The sequence below is a fragment of the Apteryx rowi genome, unplaced genomic scaffold (genome assembly GCF_003343035.1).
Source record: "Apteryx rowi isolate R43461 unplaced genomic scaffold, aptRow1 scaffold_85, whole genome shotgun sequence".
In the NCBI taxonomy this organism is placed as follows: Eukaryota; Metazoa; Chordata; class Aves; order Apterygiformes; family Apterygidae; genus Apteryx; species Apteryx rowi.
The window spans coordinates 2,391,452-2,410,333 of record NW_020451149.1 but is presented as its reverse complement, the minus strand read 5'-3'; the positions used below and the strand labels follow the sequence as shown (position 1 = coordinate 2,410,333).

The 18,882-nt window shown below is 42.9% G+C and overlaps 1 protein-coding gene across 14 annotated transcripts in view; it reads right to left on the bottom strand.

Annotated features, from left to right (window-relative positions):
• The window catches only part of HERC3 (HECT and RLD domain containing E3 ubiquitin protein ligase 3), a 53,882-nt gene that overhangs the window by 34,717 nt on the left and 283 nt on the right, over nucleotides 1–18,882 (bottom strand). For 12 of the 14 annotated variants that reach the window (XR_003257567.1, XR_003257569.1, XR_003257568.1 and 9 more), the window contains exons 1-2: nucleotides 18,303–18,691; nucleotides 14,177–14,440 (exon numbers count right to left, since the gene is read on the bottom strand). Coding sequence is in view for 10 of the 14 variants with exons in the window: in XM_026090119.1 (XP_025945904.1) it covers nucleotides 14,177–14,440; nucleotides 18,303–18,333 (295 nt within the window). In the remaining 4 variants the exon portion in view is untranslated. Of the gene's footprint in view, nucleotides 1–14,176; nucleotides 14,441–18,302; nucleotides 18,692–18,882 lie in introns of those variants that run through there. The other 2 variants (XM_026090120.1, XM_026090121.1) reach the window with 2 other exon arrangements.

Sequence of the window (18,882 nt, the reverse complement as noted above, 5' to 3'; positions counted from 1 at the left end):
GGACAAAAAAAAAAAAAAAAAAAAAATCATGTCCACTGCAATGCACCTGATACACTGCCTAAGCTCAGCTGAACACACTTCTATACTATGACCTGAAGGTCCCCAACTAAAGCTCCTGCTGGAGAAGATGAAGTGTCTCTAGAAGAAATCCTTTTAATTCATGAGCAGTTCACTTTGTTACCTTCCTAGCTGGGATCTGCAGCGTGCCCCATGCAGCTGTAAGTTTGCCTGCCAGGATGCACTGAGTCCATCTGTTATTCAGAGTACCTGAGCTCTTACACCAGTCACAAACCCATCACTCTTCCCCTCTTCTAAAGCTGCTCTCTGCACACTGCCAAACATTCTAGGGGACAACATGTATTTGACAGGAAGACAAACATGGGCAATACGGGAGGCTAAGGGCATCAATGACAGAAAATGTGTGTTGTTACCCACAGGCATAAAGGAGTTAATTTCTTCCCTGAGAAAGCAATATTTGGTATAAATACACGTGTCTGGTTTGCTGCAGAAGGACTATTATGAGCTGCTCCTGAGGAATCAGAGCACCTTGGGGAGATGACAGAAGCCTCCACTGACTGAATACCAGTATCAGGTACTCAAGAAGGCAGGATGCTGAAAACACCAATACTGCAGCTGGAGAAAAAGCGTCATGAGGTATCAGGAACCTGGGGTAAGCACCACATAGCTAGGGCTTCACACACAGGGAGGAGGAGAGGATGTCCAGGAGGTTTAGAAATCCAGAGCTGCTGCTCCAGTCCCCATGGACTCTATTTTAAGTCTAATTTGGCAACACAAACCTGACTTTGCTCCGTGTGCCATCCCCGGGGACTAATAAAAACTGACTTGTTTTGAAAGGCTGCCCTGTGTCACTGAAAGCCTTCAGTGACTGCATTGCTCACCCAAGAGGCACAGTACAGCCTCATGTGCACTCACTACAYAACCACAGAGAAAAAAAGTATCCATGGCTCAGGGCTGAAGAGCTTTGCTCTTAGAAATGTAAGCCTATGGCCTATCTCAGCATAGTACACTCCTAAGCCCCTGTCTCTTGCAGCTTGCTGCAAAGTCATGAAGAAATGTAAACTCCAAACAGTTTACACTTTACACATCTGCATGCATCTCTCCTTCCAGGGATGGAACAAACCAGCCTCCCCTCAGAGCACAGAGACTGCCCAGGGAGTCCAGCAAGGGTCCCAGTCTGTTGCACTGAGCCAGTGAGTGTATTTTCTTGCTGCTAACCTGGGTGATGTATCAAAAACATCTGGCAAATACTTCTTAGTTGACCTCTCACCCCTTCCTCATTTCAAAATACAAGGTGTCTCAGCACTTGATATATTTGTATTAATTCCCAAAGMATCATCACGTCATTACTTATTCCTTAGAAAAGAAGCACCACTACACAAGATGAAGGGTGCAAAGGATGAAGTTGTCTTAGTACTATGTGTTCGGTAACTGCTGAATAAGTCCAGTAAAATGGAGTTTAACAAGCACATTACACAAAGTTGAGCAGAACAAAACCCTGAAAACAGGGAAGTGTTGAAGGTAATAGTGTTTCAACATGTCATGAAACTTCCAAAAAAAAACAAAAGCCCCAAGTTCCAAGAAGTACACATTGAGTCAATCTTTTATTTCTGAAGCCATCAGCTGTCTCAAAACAGCACCAATACTCAGAACTTAGTTTTCAGTTCTTAGCATCTGATGGAGTTTTGATTTGCACCCTTTTCTGTTCATTTTACCTCACAGATCTTCATTCACCATTCTTTCATAAACAGGTGTATGAAGGTTTGACTTCCTTTGCTCTTACTTGTTAGATTTTTACAAAATACACATTGGATCAAAAAATGAGGTCTAGGCAAAGTGCATTCAGGACAGCACTTCTCTGAAGCAAGACAGACCTGGTTGCCAGAGTTGCTCCAGTGTTTTCCTGCCTGTCCTTCCTATTCCCAAGGACATTTCAGCAAAAGCCGTAGACAGGTGCTATATATTTTCCATGAAGTAGCTCCCCTTAGCTGTCTCTGTAACCCAGCCCTGACAGTCAAAATACTTAGCTCAACCCAGGACTCTAAAGACTCGGAAACTGCAGTAGTGTCAGGCCAGAATGAAAAAATCCGGAAAACCTCACCTTCAACACCTAGCCTTCCAGTTTATAAAACAGGGCTTATACTTACTCCCCACAGCACTGAAAAGCTGTATTACAAGATCTTCAGTACCTGAGACTGCCAGAAGCACAAAGCACTCAGTTATACTGCACTGATAAGGCTGAACAGGACAATGAATGATTAATCAGATTTTCTACTCCCAGTAAGTTTACCAGAGAGTTGGTACGCCCCTTCTATGCATAGCTTCTGGCTGTTTGCAAGACAGGCTTTCACTACAGGATGTGGCAGAATCCTTCAGCTGTATGTGTACCATGATATACATGGACAGCATTGGATGGAGAGAGAGAGAGAACACCGAGTGTCCGAGTTTGCACCTTCAGTGGCAAAATCTGGATTTCTTCTCTGGTGAGAAGAGTCTGTGGTTTGGAAAAGTTTCAAGGGATTTCACTCTCCTTGGACACCTGGCCAAGACTCCTCATGGCCTCCCCAGTTTGACAGTAACTAAGTTGGAACATTTGCTTGGTTGTTGTTTTCTGCTAGGAAAGGGCTCACAGACTCACTAGGACAGGTGTTTTATTAGCTTGCCTGGCTAAGAAAGAAATGGTAGAAGAAACACAGAAAAGGGAGAAGCTACTGTAGACAGAAAGTCCTCTGGGTAAAATACTAGCAACTGGCAAGTCTGAGGACAGAAAAGCCAATATTTTTGTGCTGCCATGCTTGTTAATATAGCCCAGGTCCAGGTGGAGGATGCCTAAGCATCATGCAACTAAGATCTAAAAATAAGTAGTGTGAGATATACCGTTTTAATGCATAAGGCAGCTGAACATTTGATCAGACACCAATAGCAACCTAAACTTCACCCATCTGGTCTTTGTTCTCTGGCTGATGACTGAAGAGCCTTATTAATTCTCACATGAAAGGAGCTGAGCTCTTCCCTTTTAGAAGATGAATTACAATAGCAACGTGACACTGACAACATTAGCACTTACCACAGAAAAACCTGCTACTGCATTCAACAGGTGCTACATGAAAATGAAAAAAGGCTGCACATCCAAATGCATCAGTCATCAGCACTTCATTAAATCATCTTACAAAAGTCAAGTAAGCAACAGTGAATCACATAACTCTCTAACAAGGGTTTGATGCATTAAGTAGGAAACTTCAGCTGACTCCTGATTCCCTCAGCCTCCACTGGCACACCCCAGAGATGTTTCTGCACATGGATATCCTGGCTGTATTTCTAGGCTGTGATGAGCTTCATGCTTTCAGTCCCAACGAAGTCAGCTGAGCATTAAAACATGTACAAACATTTTAATGAAACTGGAAGGAGGAAAAAAGAAAGACAACTTGCAGCAACTGTAATGCTTGCAAGTGCACAAAAGGAAAACTACACCCAAGATTTCTCCCTTCCCTTATGAGGGTTTCTCTTTATTTTGTCAGCACTACTACAATAACCCTTAGCTATTCGATGCTTTTATCAGTATTATCACTATGAGCACATTCACCAGCTTTTCCAAGAAACATCAKCAGCAGTGCAGGGTGCTTCTACCACTTGGAAACCAGTAACCAGGGAGGGAAAATCATGCTGTTTGTCAGAGGTCTTTGCCTCTCCCTCTCCCCTTTAAAGCCCCCATGAATCACCCCAATCTACCTCTGTTTCAGGTGTACTTTCAACTCAGACCATATAGGTGTCTCACGCTCACAGCCACCATTTGGACAGTAGGACAGGGGAGGAAAAAATTGGACTCTAGACAACTTAAGTCAGGCAAACATACAGATGGTCATAAACTATCAGATGCTTTTGAAAATAAAAATCAATGCAGCCAGTACATAAGAAACCATGGGAACTAAGACTATGGCTCCATTCAGACCAGCTCTGCAGACTGTGTTTTGGCAGCAGTAACAGAGGAAGGCTCACAGAGAGGAGGAAAGGGCTACAGGACAGTTTCAGGAACACACCTTTGGGATTGCAGACAGTGTCTGATAAGATTAGGTGGCTACACAGGAAAGGTGAATGACACGCACAACACGTAGGCAGCTGGAAACACCCTGCCTGGCACCAGCCCCACAGTATTGCTGCCACTACCTTCCTCATCATTGCGGGGCTTCTCCAAGGAAATGTTACGTACTTGTCACATCTTGCCTTCAGACTACAAAAGCTTTGGGGTGTGGGAAGCGTCCTGCTCTACGACTGCACAGTCCAGTAGAAGAGCAACCCCACTGGGAGCCTGTGTGTCTACAGTAATACAGCTACCCTTTCTTTCTGCCCTCTGCTCTCACAGATGGATGACAGTCCATCTTATTTTCAAAGTTCTCTCAGTACAGGACAAAACCTTTGAAATGGGGTTTCTATACTTGCATCATAAATTAGAGCCGTACAGGAGCAGCCCAAATAGGGGGACTGACAATGGTAGCACTGAAGCTGATCAGGCTCTGGTTTTGACTGAGGAAGAAGTGTAAAGATAGAATTGATTCATTGAATATAAATGGGGGGGGGGAGACCAGTAAAGCACAAATCAAAGCAGGTGACATTCCCAGGAATGCTGCTGGTCACAAGGGTGGGAGCACTGTCAGTAGAACAGGGCTGAGAAGCTCCAGGTAAAACAATTCTGCAGTTTCCTTTCATCCACAGACACTAATAAAGCTTATCTAATGTCTGCTTCCCTGCMCAGCACATATATTACTGCTCATTAATTTAATATCACCACTTACAGGTTTAAATCAGAGCAAGGCTGGTTTAGTTATAAGCAACATTGTCATTTTATAAAACTGCCTGTGATCACATCAAGGAGGGAACATAAGTGCAAGAAGCAAGAGCTTCTCATGCCATCTCAACACCCAAGCAGCCCTGCATGACCCCATGGTGTCACCTTCTGTCTGCTTTGCCAGCTACTCCCCCTCAAAACAGTGAAAGAGGACACGTATTCTGAGAAAGCAAACCTCAGACATAGTCATACATGGCCTTTCACTTCCCCACATTGTTGCCTTTTACTAGGGACATGGCCTTGAAAAACATTACAAGCTCTTTGAATGCCTCTGACAACCTGTAGGCAGGCTGGCACAAGTATAGCTGACAGGCAGCAAGGAAAAGCTCTTGAAATGGCTAGGCATACAGGGAAGGCTCTGGTCCAACAAGTATCAGCTGGGAGAGGAAAGACTCCACATGCTGCCTTCAGACCCTGGAGGGAAGAAAATACAGACACCTCTTTCAATTAGAGAAGACACTAAGACTTGTGAAAGAAACACAGGAAAAATGTACGTTTAGGAAACTGAGATGCAACCCGCTTTCCCCCTCAGAAGTTTGTTGCAGAGGGGAGCTGTAAAATGTGGCCATTTGGCCAGGACTGCCAGCTGCTGGCAGCCTGTCAGAGCAGTAGTTGTGGCTGGTTTGCAACTGCTGAGAAACCCCAAAGGCCCACCATATACACCCTGGCGATCACCACAGCACCAGGGCAGGGCCCAACTCTGATGTGCACAGGACACACCAGATCTCAGGGCCATGTGCTGAGCAGGGACATCCATAGTGGAAGGTGGAATTGTGTGTATATACTGGATTTGAAGAGCTTATATCACACTGTGCAAAGACTTATTTCTCTGTGAAAAATCCCAAGCAGAGCCAGAAACACTAAGAGCAGGGACAGGAGTCCAGGGAAAGGGAAGAATGAGCCCTTCACTACAGCCCCCAATACCCACACACAGGAGTTAACATAGCTCAGTGGCAAGTACTGAGACAACCTTATAAAGGCAAAAGAAAATGCAACCAACATGAGACTGGCAACTCCACTTAATAAAATAGCACCTTTACTTCCTAGCACTGCAAGAAAAATCTGTTCATTTCTTCCCTGTAGTTCCTCCCCAAACGCAATACTACATCATTCCCAGCCGCCTTATCATAGCCCCTTGTAGGATACCTGCTGGTGAACCAAAGCAGATCTAGGTCTCAAAGACCCAGGAATGTCTACAGCCTGTCCTTGGGGCTCAGTCAGTTGCTCTTAGCAGCAAATCGCAGGAGGTAAGTTGGACATTATTACCGTCCATCTGCTGAGCTCAATCCAACAGACCACTGCTGTACAAGTGTCCTTCCCCGGCATGTGATCACATCTGAGCTGAGAGAACAAAGTGAAGCATCTCTAAGTCCCTGCAGGACAAACAGCATTACTGTATACTATATATACTGCAAGCAAACCACACAGGGTTCGCCCCACCTTTTGCCTCTGGACACGTGCTCTTTAGCCATTTTTCACATTATTAGTAGGTGACTCACATACCGGAGCAGTTTTGCACAATAGGAAGCCTTTAGCTTTCATAGGGGTATTTTGTATTTTCTTCCAGAAGAGAGGCTAGATTTTCTAGGTGTCTGCACTAGACAGAAGCTCACTTGTGACAATCTCAGACTTTGACGAGGCACCATGGGACTTTCAAAAGCTTGGTGTGCTTCTCACTGTTCCTGTTTAATTCAATCCTGCAGTGATTTGCATGGGAGCAGAACAAAGTCACACATTCTTGAAAAGCCGCACCAGCACAGCGTGGAGTCAGTAGAGCAGGAGAGCATATTTGTCCTTGCTTTCAATGACATTCCAATCAGTTTCACAAGTACTGCTTGAAAATATGCTACTGCAAAGAAGCCTTGTGATTGGCAAAGAGAGAGGATTAATGCAGTGTATCAAACATTCACAACATTTTCAGAACCACATTTTGTAAATAAAGATACAGTAACTTTTAGGACCGCAGTCTGACAAGATTTAAACACATTGGGTTTTGGAATAGTAAAGGGCTTTACAGAGTGTGCACTGAAATCCGACACATGAATCAAGTGGCCAGCTTCTGGAGAAAGCTCTTCCTGAAACCACACACTAGCAACAATACTTGAGAAATAAAATGGAAGATGTTAACTGAAGCTCTGATTTCATAGCTCTCTGCTGGATACAAAATAAAAGCAGTCTGATCTTTGGCTGTACCTCAGTTTTCCTCAGAAGAAACACTGCTCTTGTAGATATTCAGATGTTGTCAAAAGAAAACACCAAAAGCCTTGCTGCATATCATTACCATGGTACAAGTGATTCATACAAACACCCAAGACACAGGTATTAATGCAAACCTCAGGAAAACTTGAAAGATTTTATTATGTTTCTGCAGTAAAGGCATTCAAGGATATGTGATTTAGTCATTTAACAGAGGTTATTCTGTATAAGAAGCACGTCAAAGTCCAAAGAATTACACAGCTAACAGGACAGAAGCAAGAAATCTGTAGKGATGTTACACTAAAGAGCTACCCAGAATTATTACTTTTTACTGTAAAATTTGAAGGACGCTATGAGAAAGGGAGAGATGAACATCTGTACATCTCTTGAGTTTATATAGACAATCAACTGTTTGAATGGCAGGTCAGATGTTAAGAGAGAGTGAGCAGCCCTCAACATGTCTGTTACATTACCTAACAGGAGTAGCTGTTTTCTGCTAGCAGCTTTAAGCATCTAAAATAAATGATTACTGAGAAAAAAAAGGAATTTACAAACATCTGAGATGAATTCTTCTTCAGAGTACAGCTTGAGGGGGACTGTCAAACTGTTTAATGTTGATTGAGTCAAACTTACAATTGTCAGAGACATAATTATGGTCTTCTGGAAGATTTAAGTCTGTCCAGAGAAGAGAAAGCAATAGGCATATGCCAGCAGTCAGAATCAAACTCATTCTTCCCATTTAACAGTTACATATGCAAACAAACCAACCCATCCCTTTTCCATCAGGAAAGCAGAAGGAAGTTCATCCTGAACGGTCTATCACTTTGAGTCTCAGAAAGAGATTAATTACACAGAGAATGTTTTACAGTCACCTTTTATCAAAATCAGGCCTTATTACAGAAAAACATGCAGACACACATTTCACACTAAAGGAAACATGATATTAAGGCAAGAGTAAAAGTGTCCTTACTCAGAAAAAGCACCTGGGCTACTGTTACTAGGGGCAGTAACTGGGTTTGAGCTGCTGGAGAGAGATTTGATTTCAGATACTTATTCAGAGAGCCTCACCTGTAAGACAGCTGCCTGATAACCGCACGTTATCATCTGTGGCTATGCCACATAACACCTCAAAAAGAGAACAAGGAATCTGGAGCATCAGTAGCCACCAAGCCATTGAAGCCCCTCCTAGAAGCTAGGACTCAGCCCTACTTACACATTCAGCTTCATGAAATCACAGGTTCTCTCCAGTCTGGGCAGCTATTTTGAGTACAAAAAGGTTGGGGCATCCAGAAAAATTATGTCTATTACCTCCAGGTTCTTTCCAGCCCTCTCCCTTGATGTCACCACACATACCTATCACCCATTTTATCCTCAGCCCATCTTTCAGCTTCAGCACAGCTGCGAGACTGAGGACCATCATTATTGTCATGCACTGTGCCAACACCAGGGTTTCATGCTCCTTCCAAACCAGGCATGGTGGCAACCCTTATTTCTCTTGCATCTCCCTGAATAGTACACATGACCAACATGGGACTAACAAAGATGACCAAGACAAGCAACCTAAATTTGCATTTAACAGCCCTACAAATCCTCAGTTATAGGACAAAATCTGATCATTCCTACTGCAACTCTGTCATTTAAAGATAAGAGACATTAAAATGGTCCCTCACATCCACAGTAAAATAGACCGTATGATCCTAAAAAACAGCATGTTGCTTCTTGGGCTCATTGTTGTTTTCATCCTTCAGCAAAGTGACAAAATGCTTGGTGGAATCAAGAGATCAGAGATTCTGACGGCTGAAATAAAACATGCTTTTAGAGACAGCACTTCAGAGTTAGATCTAAGAACAGACTACAGTCATCTCAGACTCGAGTGTAAATTTCTTACTTAAAAGAACTCAGACTCTACAGGGGGAAGTCTGATGCTCTCCTAATCCTGCAGTCCCAGAGAGGGACCTCATATTGGTAGAAGTCAGTGTTCATGAGCCAGACCACACAAATTTAAAAACAGCCTGCTCTGAATATCTGTCATATTCAGAACCCTCACCTGACCAATTCACCACAATGCATGCATATTTAAGATGGCTAAGAGATTGCACTTCCACTGATTTTATATCTAATTTGATCATGCATATATTGTTTCCAAATGATTTGTCATTTTTAAATCCAGTCTTTTAAAATTAAAACCCCAAATTGTCCCAGAACCTGATTTGCACTGACTCATCTGAGAAGGACACTCCATAACACAACTCCACACTGCTAGATGCTGCTGCAGTCACTAGTTAAGGCATAGCAGCTCCAAATAGCTTGATTAGATCCATGAGCTATCAGTAAAGGGAAAGGGATGAGTACCAACAAACAATCAACTTTGCAAGAGGTGGCCAGTTTAAAAGTGTTTCAGCACCTACTGCAGATGTCATCTGGAAAAAGGAGTCAGAAATTATATCTTAATCTTTCATTTACTATTTTCCAGGTTTAAAACCAGCTGCTGCAAGCTAGCATGGAAGGTCTGACTTTGCCATGGCCCATCTGTCCCCCACATGGCTCCATCCCTCCCTCCCAGGAGATTTCTCAGCCTGCTTGTTTGCGACACATCCTCCCAGGCTCTGGCAGGACTGATGCTTACACACACAGCTGCCCTGTCTCTGTTGCACCTTTTACAACATGAGGGAGGATGCAGAGGAAGCATGACAGAAATGAAGCTGGACTTTCCAATTGCTGTGGTTCAGGAGAGTGTTGATACAGCTGCATACTGAGCCTCAGCTCCATGCCTAGACCAGGGGACAAAACTGTCTCAGATGCTTTGTGAAAAGCCTGTTTAGTCAGGGTGTGCATGAAGAAGTGGCAGCTCCTGGGATAACTGGTGTTTAAGGTTCCTTTTTCTTGCTTCACTCCTTGTGCAAAGAAGAAAAAAGGAGGGGGAACAGGACTGCAAACTAAACACCCTCCTACCACTGTGACCCTGCCCATAAGTGGCTCCCAACCTCACCTATTCCATGCAGCAGCTATGTCTCCTCATCTATGACTTGCTCACTTCTACAACTGCTTCCAGCAAACACAAGCACTGACACCCCTCCTCCTACTCACGAGCAACATGGGCCTCCCAGCTAACTCTTCACCCACCAAGAAGAACTTAAGAGAAGAACAGCCATGCAGGCTGTCCTTCCCGGCAGGTTCTGCGTCTGAATTCCCAGCTGTTGCAGGGTTTATGATTAACAGGCATGCCAAAGTGAGCATCAAGGTTTCTGGTCACTGTAACCCTGTGCTGGAGTTCAGGGCAAGTGCATTTACATTTGAGAAGCAAGGCTGCTGTGTTCAGAAAAATCCAGCAGATCTGGAACATTTAGTAGGGTTTTTTTGCTTGGTTGGTTGTTGGTTTTGGGGGGGTTTTTTTGGTTTTTTTTTGAGATTGAACTTAGTTATTTCCAGCCTGTGACTATGAACTGATAGATTCCATAGTGCAAACTGAGGCATTGCTACCCTGCACATCTGCATCCAGACATGGAATTTAGTAATAATAAAAAAAGAAATAATTTAAAAAGCAAGCATGGTTTTGCCTGTTCTGTGTTACCAGAAAAAAGGTACAAAGCAGATTTTGTGGCAGATATTTTTCTGCAAGTCTCTTGGGACACTAATTACCAAAGCCTAAGATGCCCTAATAGCACAATTCAAATGAAGCCTGAATGAGCTGCAGAGAGCAAGTCTCTAGACCAGACAGGAGGTTCCACATCTCAAAGACTTGAGTATGTTTCTAAAGCTTTACAAGTGGGTAACAACCAACTAGTTACTTCATGCTCCTGTGTAGTTCAGCATAAAACCCCACAGGAGCCTTTACCTTGGATACCTGGGCCCATCTTTTCCTCCCCAACATATGCACTCATATTCACATAAAACACACTTTTCATCAGCTAAGAGCCATCACAAGGAGTCAAGACACCACATCAGACATGAAAAAAAGCAACCCGAGCATAATTTCAGAGCTGAAGAACTGGAAATTCAGCTACAGTTAGGGAAAATATTTGTCTTGTTTTCTAGAACTAATGCAGTACAAAGTTACCACTTCCCTTTGGGGACGTAATCTATGCTAACACCTGATGTTGCCCAGGAAATTAATGCAAACTCAGACTAGTTTTGCAAGACAGGGGACTTAGAAGTAGGTCAGAAATCTGAATGGTGACAATAAGAGCTAAGAGGTAAATTACAGGGAAGGGCACTTGCAGAAAAGAAGCTTCTGTTGACTAATACCTTTCATTCAGTGGAATGCACTTCCCTAGTAATTTCTGTTCCCATCAGTGGAGGGGCACAACCAGCCTGCCAGTTGCCATCCTATCTCTGCATTACATCCACAAGCTCAGCTGATGTGACAATAAACATAGCTTTTTAATTAATAAGTTTTTCATTCAAAAGTACTCTCTAAAGGACTCCTCTAAGAGGAACTACCCAAACACAGTTCTGTGTCACTGTTTGATGTTTTTTGTGAGCAGCATGAATGAGAAGCAAGATTTAAATAGTATCCTCCCACTATAGATATCTGTAATGGAAGACAGAACAAAAACAGAAAAGTAAATTATTTGGAATTTGTAGTAAGGGAAGAAAGGGAGGCAAAATCTTCAACAGCGCTTAGTGCGAATATAACAACTCTTCTGCCACTGAAGTAATTAGTAAAACTCTTCAAGCTTTTCAAGAAGAACACTGTTAGATTAATGCTGAGTGCATTGCAAAGTCTCAGAGTTTTACTCATAAGCAGACATCATGGGAACTAACCATCTCTGATTAAAACAACATGATCATATATTCTGAAAACACTAATGGAAGCTTTTAGGATGTTGGCAGCATAAGTTTTACACAAAAAAGTATGAGAGAGAAAAGGGAGTTTCTTTTTTGAAAACACAGACCTGGGCAGCAGGAAGGAGACCACTCCACTCCTCTGAAGTCACCAAGCATTTTGCCACTATTTTCAAAAGGTTCAGTCTCCCTGAATATTTTCTTGTCTCAATGTTGCTCTCGAACACAATCAAGCCATGCCACAGTAAGCATTTCTAGAGTCCAGAGGGGGGGGTCTCAGGGTACTTTGCCAGCAGAGGCTACCTGGAGGAAACAACCAGTCTTATGCTCCCTGCCTCCCCACAAGGAGATCCAGCTCACTCCCAGTGCTGGGCAAAGATAGGCCACTCTTGGCTGCCCTCACAGGCTAGGCAGAATCAAGTCACAGGGCAGTAAAATCAATGGGCCTCAGGCCCACACTGCTCTGTCCTTCAAAGGTTGAAAAGAGGTAGTTACAGGACCCCAAACTCTATGCATTTCTCCTGTTCTCACCCTCATGCACACTGTTAATCTTCTGTCATCTTCACCTTTAACAGCTCAGGACCCGACAGGCCCCACACACCTCTCCAATACGGCTTCAGTCACAGGCTTGCAAGAACTTTGTACTTCACTCGCCTGATGTCAGACTGCTCCTTTTCTACAGTCCTACCCAACAGCAGGATTACCTAATGGCTAGAGGCCTGTTTCAGGACTTATCATGCGCTTGTTTTATGAGTAAATGGCAGACTAACCCAAAGATATTGCTCAGAGTATGTGTCTTTCAAAACTTCTGGGGCCTCACTGCATTAAAGCCATGCAGCTAGTTAGTGGACTTGCAGGGGGAAGTATTTGTGTCAGGTAGGGTAGAATATCTGCTAAGCTTGGATTCCTTTCACTAAGCATCTCATTAATTCCAGTGCCTAAATTTACATGTGAAGGTGAACAGCAGTTGTGCACAGAGTAGACTTAAGCACTCCAGATAATCTCAACCTCTCTCAGTAGTTGTCTAGAAATAATTTGTAGGAAGAGCAAGAGAGGTCAGAACCAACATCAGCTCCTCTAATCTAGCATCATGGCTGAAAAAAAAAAAAAAAAAAAAACACCTCTGGTGCTTGAGAAAAGGGGGCAAAAGAGCCTCAGACAGAGAAAAGGAGTTGTGGAGTCAGCCAGCTCACACTTACACGTACTACATAGGGAACTGTGGATATTTTGTATATGTCTCTTAAGTCTGTCATGCAACAATAAGGCAAGCTAGAGGAGCCCCAAGCCCTACAGAGATGATACCTATTGTTCTAATTACCCATGAAGTTTTTTTTATTACCCATATTAAAAAAAAAAAAAAAAAAAATCACTGAACGCAGTGTTCCAGCTGTACTGAGAACACTAAGTTCAGAAACAGGAGCAAGAGATGAATCTCCACCCCAGACTTGGCCTGGGGATGTACTTGGGAGGAAGGTTGAGAATTTAACCCATCCTGTTCCATTTTTCACTGAAAAATGCAAACTGAGAAATCAGTATCTTTACCACATGCCAAAAACAAGACGTACATAAAAAGTTATAGGAAAGGCTTCAGGGGTCCTCAAAAATATATACACACACACACAGTCAAACCACTCCTTGCAAACTCTAAGAAGGAGAGGCATTAGCTGCCTGCAGTTTTGCACACACAGGTTCTGCCTGTAGGAACACAATTATAAAAACGCTATTTGAGTCGGGGGAACACAAGGCTACAATGACCTTCTTCCAGAGTTAAGACGACACGAGGGGGAGAAGTGGAGAGGGCACAAGTGGACAAAAACTTTCCAAGGGGGGAAGGGGTGGGGGGAACACACACACCCCACATTTGTAAGCCCTCTGGGCCAGTATGGGCTTGTTCTCCGCAACTATGCTCAACACAGGCCTGTTCTCTTCAGTACAAAGGATAAACTCTGAGCAATAACTGAAAGAGAGCAGGCATAGGGATGCAACACAGTTGGAAAAGCAAAGCAGAAGACAGTGTGATTCACAGCCCTCTTCCCCTTTATAATAAGGYACACTAATGCCAAATAGCAAAATCTGCCTTGATACCATCTGCACTCCCCTTTATTTCGGTGCATCTCCCAGAGAAACTGAGCAGACCTGTCTCCCCACCCGTGCTCAAATTTAGCTTTCAAGAGCCAGCAAATATTATCCAGCATCATCTCCGTGTTAATACACATGATCTTCAGCTCTGTTAGCTGCTCCAGCTCCACAGCACTCAACACAGAGCAGCTACCATAATCTTCTCAGTCTACCAGTCTCAGCTGGTTTGAAGCCCTGTATAAAAAGTAGACATACCTGGCTTGCTTCCTTCACTCTCATGCCCCAGTTGGCCTTTGGTGTTCAAGCCGCAGGTATACACTTCCCCATCTTCCAGCAAGAAGATAGAATGGTTTCCTCCACACGCCACCTCCTTGACATTTCTGTCACGAATGAAGCCATATACCTGCGGTTCAGGAATGATGACCCGGAGGTTGCTACCTATCCCAGGCTGTCCAAAAGACGAGTATCCCCAGCATAGCATTTTCTCTCTTTTCAGCAAGTCATGTAGCTTTATCCTTCCTGGGAAAGGGAAACAGGGGGAGGAGAGCAGATGAAGCAAATATTCAGCAAGTGATACTTTAGAGACGAGCTCCTCTGAGCAGAAGGTAGAGCCAGACAAAAAAAGCATTTCCTGACCAAAYTGGTCAGGCTTGTGGACTGACAATAAAAAATTGTATTCATCACTATGCAAACTAACAAACAAGAACCAAGGCAGCTCAGAACTCAGGTACTAAGTGCCTTCATGCCCTGGCCACCTCCATTTGGAAGGCAGTGAAAGTGTTCTGAAACCCAGCAGCCTCAGGTTCTTCCATTTCAACAAAAGCACTCCACCTCAAAAGCAAAACCCAGCCTCCTCCCCAACTGAACTGTAATTTTTTTTGAACTAATGGCTCCAAATCTTAACTGTTAGTCCAGTAATGTCATGTTTGGGGCCATTACTTAAAGATGGCTTTAAAAATTATCTTGAAATTGGTCAAACCAGTCCTGAGCAGACTGACAGGTGTATTAATAGTATGCTGGCCAATGCACAACTATATCATATCTGATAAAGCCAGGTTAAGAAGGATTTTGCAAAACTGTATGCATTCCTCCAAACCAATTATGTGCATGTGCACATGCACAAGTTTTCCAAGAAAAAGCAGTTTACATAAAACACACTGACAGCTTGGCTCCTGACAGCAACAGACAGATAAAACCCTAATGCTGATATAACTTGCCAGAACTCAGGTGTTAACTTTTCTGCTACACTCAGTGAAAGCTAGATTTTTCAGAGAACATAGCAACAAAGGAAGGAAAAACAAAGCAATATAAAAAGACTAAGGAATTATACAGTCTGAATTTGGTAATGACAACAGCATTCATATGCTTAAGAGCAGGAAAAAAGGTGTGCGTGTAGCARTATATATATAGAGAGAGAGATATCTAGATACACACACATATGTGTGTGTACCTACATATATATAAGCTTTCATTCCAGAATAAACATCTGAGAGATTTAGTAATGCTCCCTTGTCACCCCTAATCACAAAGCATTTGTGTTATTTGTTAAACATGCTGCACTAATAAGACACCAACAATTCCTCTGCCTGAGCTAGAAGCTGGTTAAAACTTTTCTGTAAGGGGAAGAAGAAATAAGAGAAAGAACAGAGAAGAAAATGAAAGCTCCTAGACATCAGGTCTTACAAYTCATCACACCAAGTTTTCATCTAAGGTAATTTACAGCAGCAGCATTTACTATCTCAGCATAAGACCTAAAGCCAAAGGTAACCCCTGAAGTACCACAGATTCCTCAAGAAAATAAGGCTCATTTTACCACTTTGAGCAGCTAGGAAACATGTGCATTCAGTCTTCATCTAAAGCTTGGTCCCAATTCGAGCTCTAAGTATTAGCAGTAAAGCCTTTCATAATCTAAGCCCTCAGCAATGGGTGTTCATTTCTCACCCTATTATCCTTGCCTGTCAGCTCTGGTCACTTCCACTGAGACAGGACTGAGCTGGATGATGGAGGGAGGGGATTTTCTAGCTGCAACTCATCAGCARTACAATTTCCTACTGCAAACAGTTTAACAGGAACTCTTGCTGGGGTACTTGAAGGCATGCTATGAATGCCATTTATTTCTATCAGCCTTTGCTCCTTTTTAACATCACCCCATTCATACATATCCACATGTATGCTTGTTACTGATCAGCTCCAAAGCACCCATGAGGAAAAAGTGGGAGGTTGCAGGGCTCTGTCCAGTTGTTAAATTGGTTGCTGTGTATATTCTGGTATTTGGTTGTGCTCAACACAAAAGCCTGATGAAAGATATCCTGCTGGTTACTCTATTTCCTATGCTAAGAATAGAAATGCTGTGGACATAGTAAAATTGAAGTGAATGCATGTGCTTATCCTTTAAATGACACATCTGCTATATTTGTAGTGAACTTCATTCTGTCTCAAAAAAGAAAAGAAAAAAGCCAGCATAAGCAAATTCTTGAAGGTGGTAAAACCAAGGGACAAAATCATTACAAAATTGACATCTGAAATGGTAGTAATCTGGGTCTGTCATTTCTCTCAGCCCAGGTAACTGCCTTATTACAAAGATATAAGTAGCTTCACAATAAGAGCAAACCTAAGGATCCAAAGATCACATGACCTGAGGGTATAAATGGAGGTTATCTCTGAAATGAAAAGATTTTGTGATTAAATGGGATGAACTACTATGACATTGTACAACATGAGCTAAATATTAATTTAATACATCTTTCTAAAAAGGTTCCTAGAAAGTCTGGTTCCCATAGATTATTCTTTCCATTTTTCTTCTTTCATTTAAAGATGCTAAAAATACTTTAATTACTTTCCTTTTGTTCATGTTCCTCACAAGAATTTGATGTAATGGGCAGGGAGATATGATATGAATGGTAACAGGAGAGAAAAACATCTATTACTACACAATTTAAAACAGCAAGAGTTCAAACTCCCAATAATTCATACGCACACTAGGACCATATTTCAGGGGAGCTCAGCTCCCATTCATGCTAGCGAGCAGATTTTCTGAAGCATCCAGAAATTTAATAGTCCCTACAAGAGATGACGGGGACTTCTGGGCACTGAATGCTTTAGAAAAATCCATAAACTGGTCTTAAGAACTAGATTTTTTGAATAGTCTTAAAGCACCTCCCTTGAATGCCCACTGCCCCCTCCTTCCATACCCACTAGTCATTTTGCTGATAAATTCACATGCAGCTTTATTCCAAAGGGACAGAGCAGTACTTTCCACTCAAGAGTGAAAACCCACATAGTCACTTTTCATTTGAGAGCACAGGCACAGAAACATACTTATTTTCCAATGGCCTGGTGAGCCACGTTTTTAATTTACTTATTTTGAAGACATTGCACATTTTAAAAGCCACAACTGTTTTTAATTTTTTTTCCCCCCAGATGCAGCATGCAAAGCTGCTGCAAGCCTCAATGCAAGTATGAGCTGTGATTTCCTGTGTCATGAAACACAACAAGGCTTCAAATGAGAACTTCACACTCTGTTTCCAGTTCTAGTTAAGGCAGTTATTCCTCTTTGACATTAGTGGAACAACTAAAACTGCACGTAATGCTGCAAACTACATCTACAGGCTGCATTAGCCACCTTAGGATAAAACAATTACATTAAAAGCTTCCGAGGCAGGCAGTAACACACATGTACATACATGCACATACACATACATATTTTATATTCACACATCTGAATTTTTAAAAGTGACCAATCATTCCTAATGCTCAGCTTGATGCACCTTAAACAAGTTGCATTTTTAATCTTTGAACAACATACCCTTAGGAAGGGGTTTTTGAAATGTGTAAGTTAGGGCATTAAAGTTCCTGGTCCCTTTTGAAAAAAATCAGACCGCAACAAGAGAAAGGAGCTGTAGCACCCAACCACAGTGTATATCCCTGTTCTTTACAGATCACAATGCAGCTGGTTTGGTATTCATGTTTTAAAAGATAAGAGCAGACGCAATGCAACAAACCCGCTCATCTGAAGAGATTCCCTATTGCTAACAAAAAAAAAGCGGAAGGAGAACATGCCAAACATCCTCAAAAACCGATATGCCAGGAATAATTCACCACTGAAGGATGTGCACAGCACAGCCAGAGAAAAGAAAATCTCACACTGCAGGGAATATTTTGAGGAAGACAACAGTGGGTGGAAGATCCACCCTCTGCTATAATAAGCCTCAGCTGACATACTAAGTATATACCCTTCAGTGAGAAATAACCCTGGTGATTTACAGGATTATTATAAAATAATAATGCTGCTTTTAAGATCATGACAAGGTGTGTTTTATCTTGTTTTTTTCTTTTTAATAACTACCACAGCACACACAGTCTCTTCAAACAACCAACGTACCCAAACGCCATAGCTGTGACAGCAATTGCATGCTTTCTGGGAAAGTTAATCAAGTAAATATTGTGCTTGCAACAAGCAACACTCAAAGCTGAATGCTCTCTAAACAAAGCAATCTGCCAACTGGCAGGGCATGAATAAACAACCCTTTTCCTTCCCCRTTGGTCGTGGGACTTCAGCTAGCAAATGTGCTCCTTTTATCAGCACTGCCCAATAACGAAGGAATTTGCTGCTTGTTTCTGTCACAAGCGGGCCTCCAAGTCTGCCTTCTCCTTCCTTTTTGCCTTCGTTTTGCTTCAACTCGGTGCCCAGGTCACAGAGCGAGAGACTGCAAGGTTGAACCAGTTACACTACAAACAGGGCATTCCCACGGCATAACCAAGCGTCCACCGAGAAAGTATTTTCAGCCAGACACTCCCCATAACCTCCGTTGTGCAAGGAGAGGAGGAGAAGGAAGGGCTTTACCACCACCCCCCCCCCAGGCCCCGCTGGCACCCCGCCTCCTTTCGGGCGCACCGGCACCCCCTCGGGGGGCACAAGCGGCCCCGGGGCGGCTCTGCCCCTCACGCCGCCCCACGCGCCT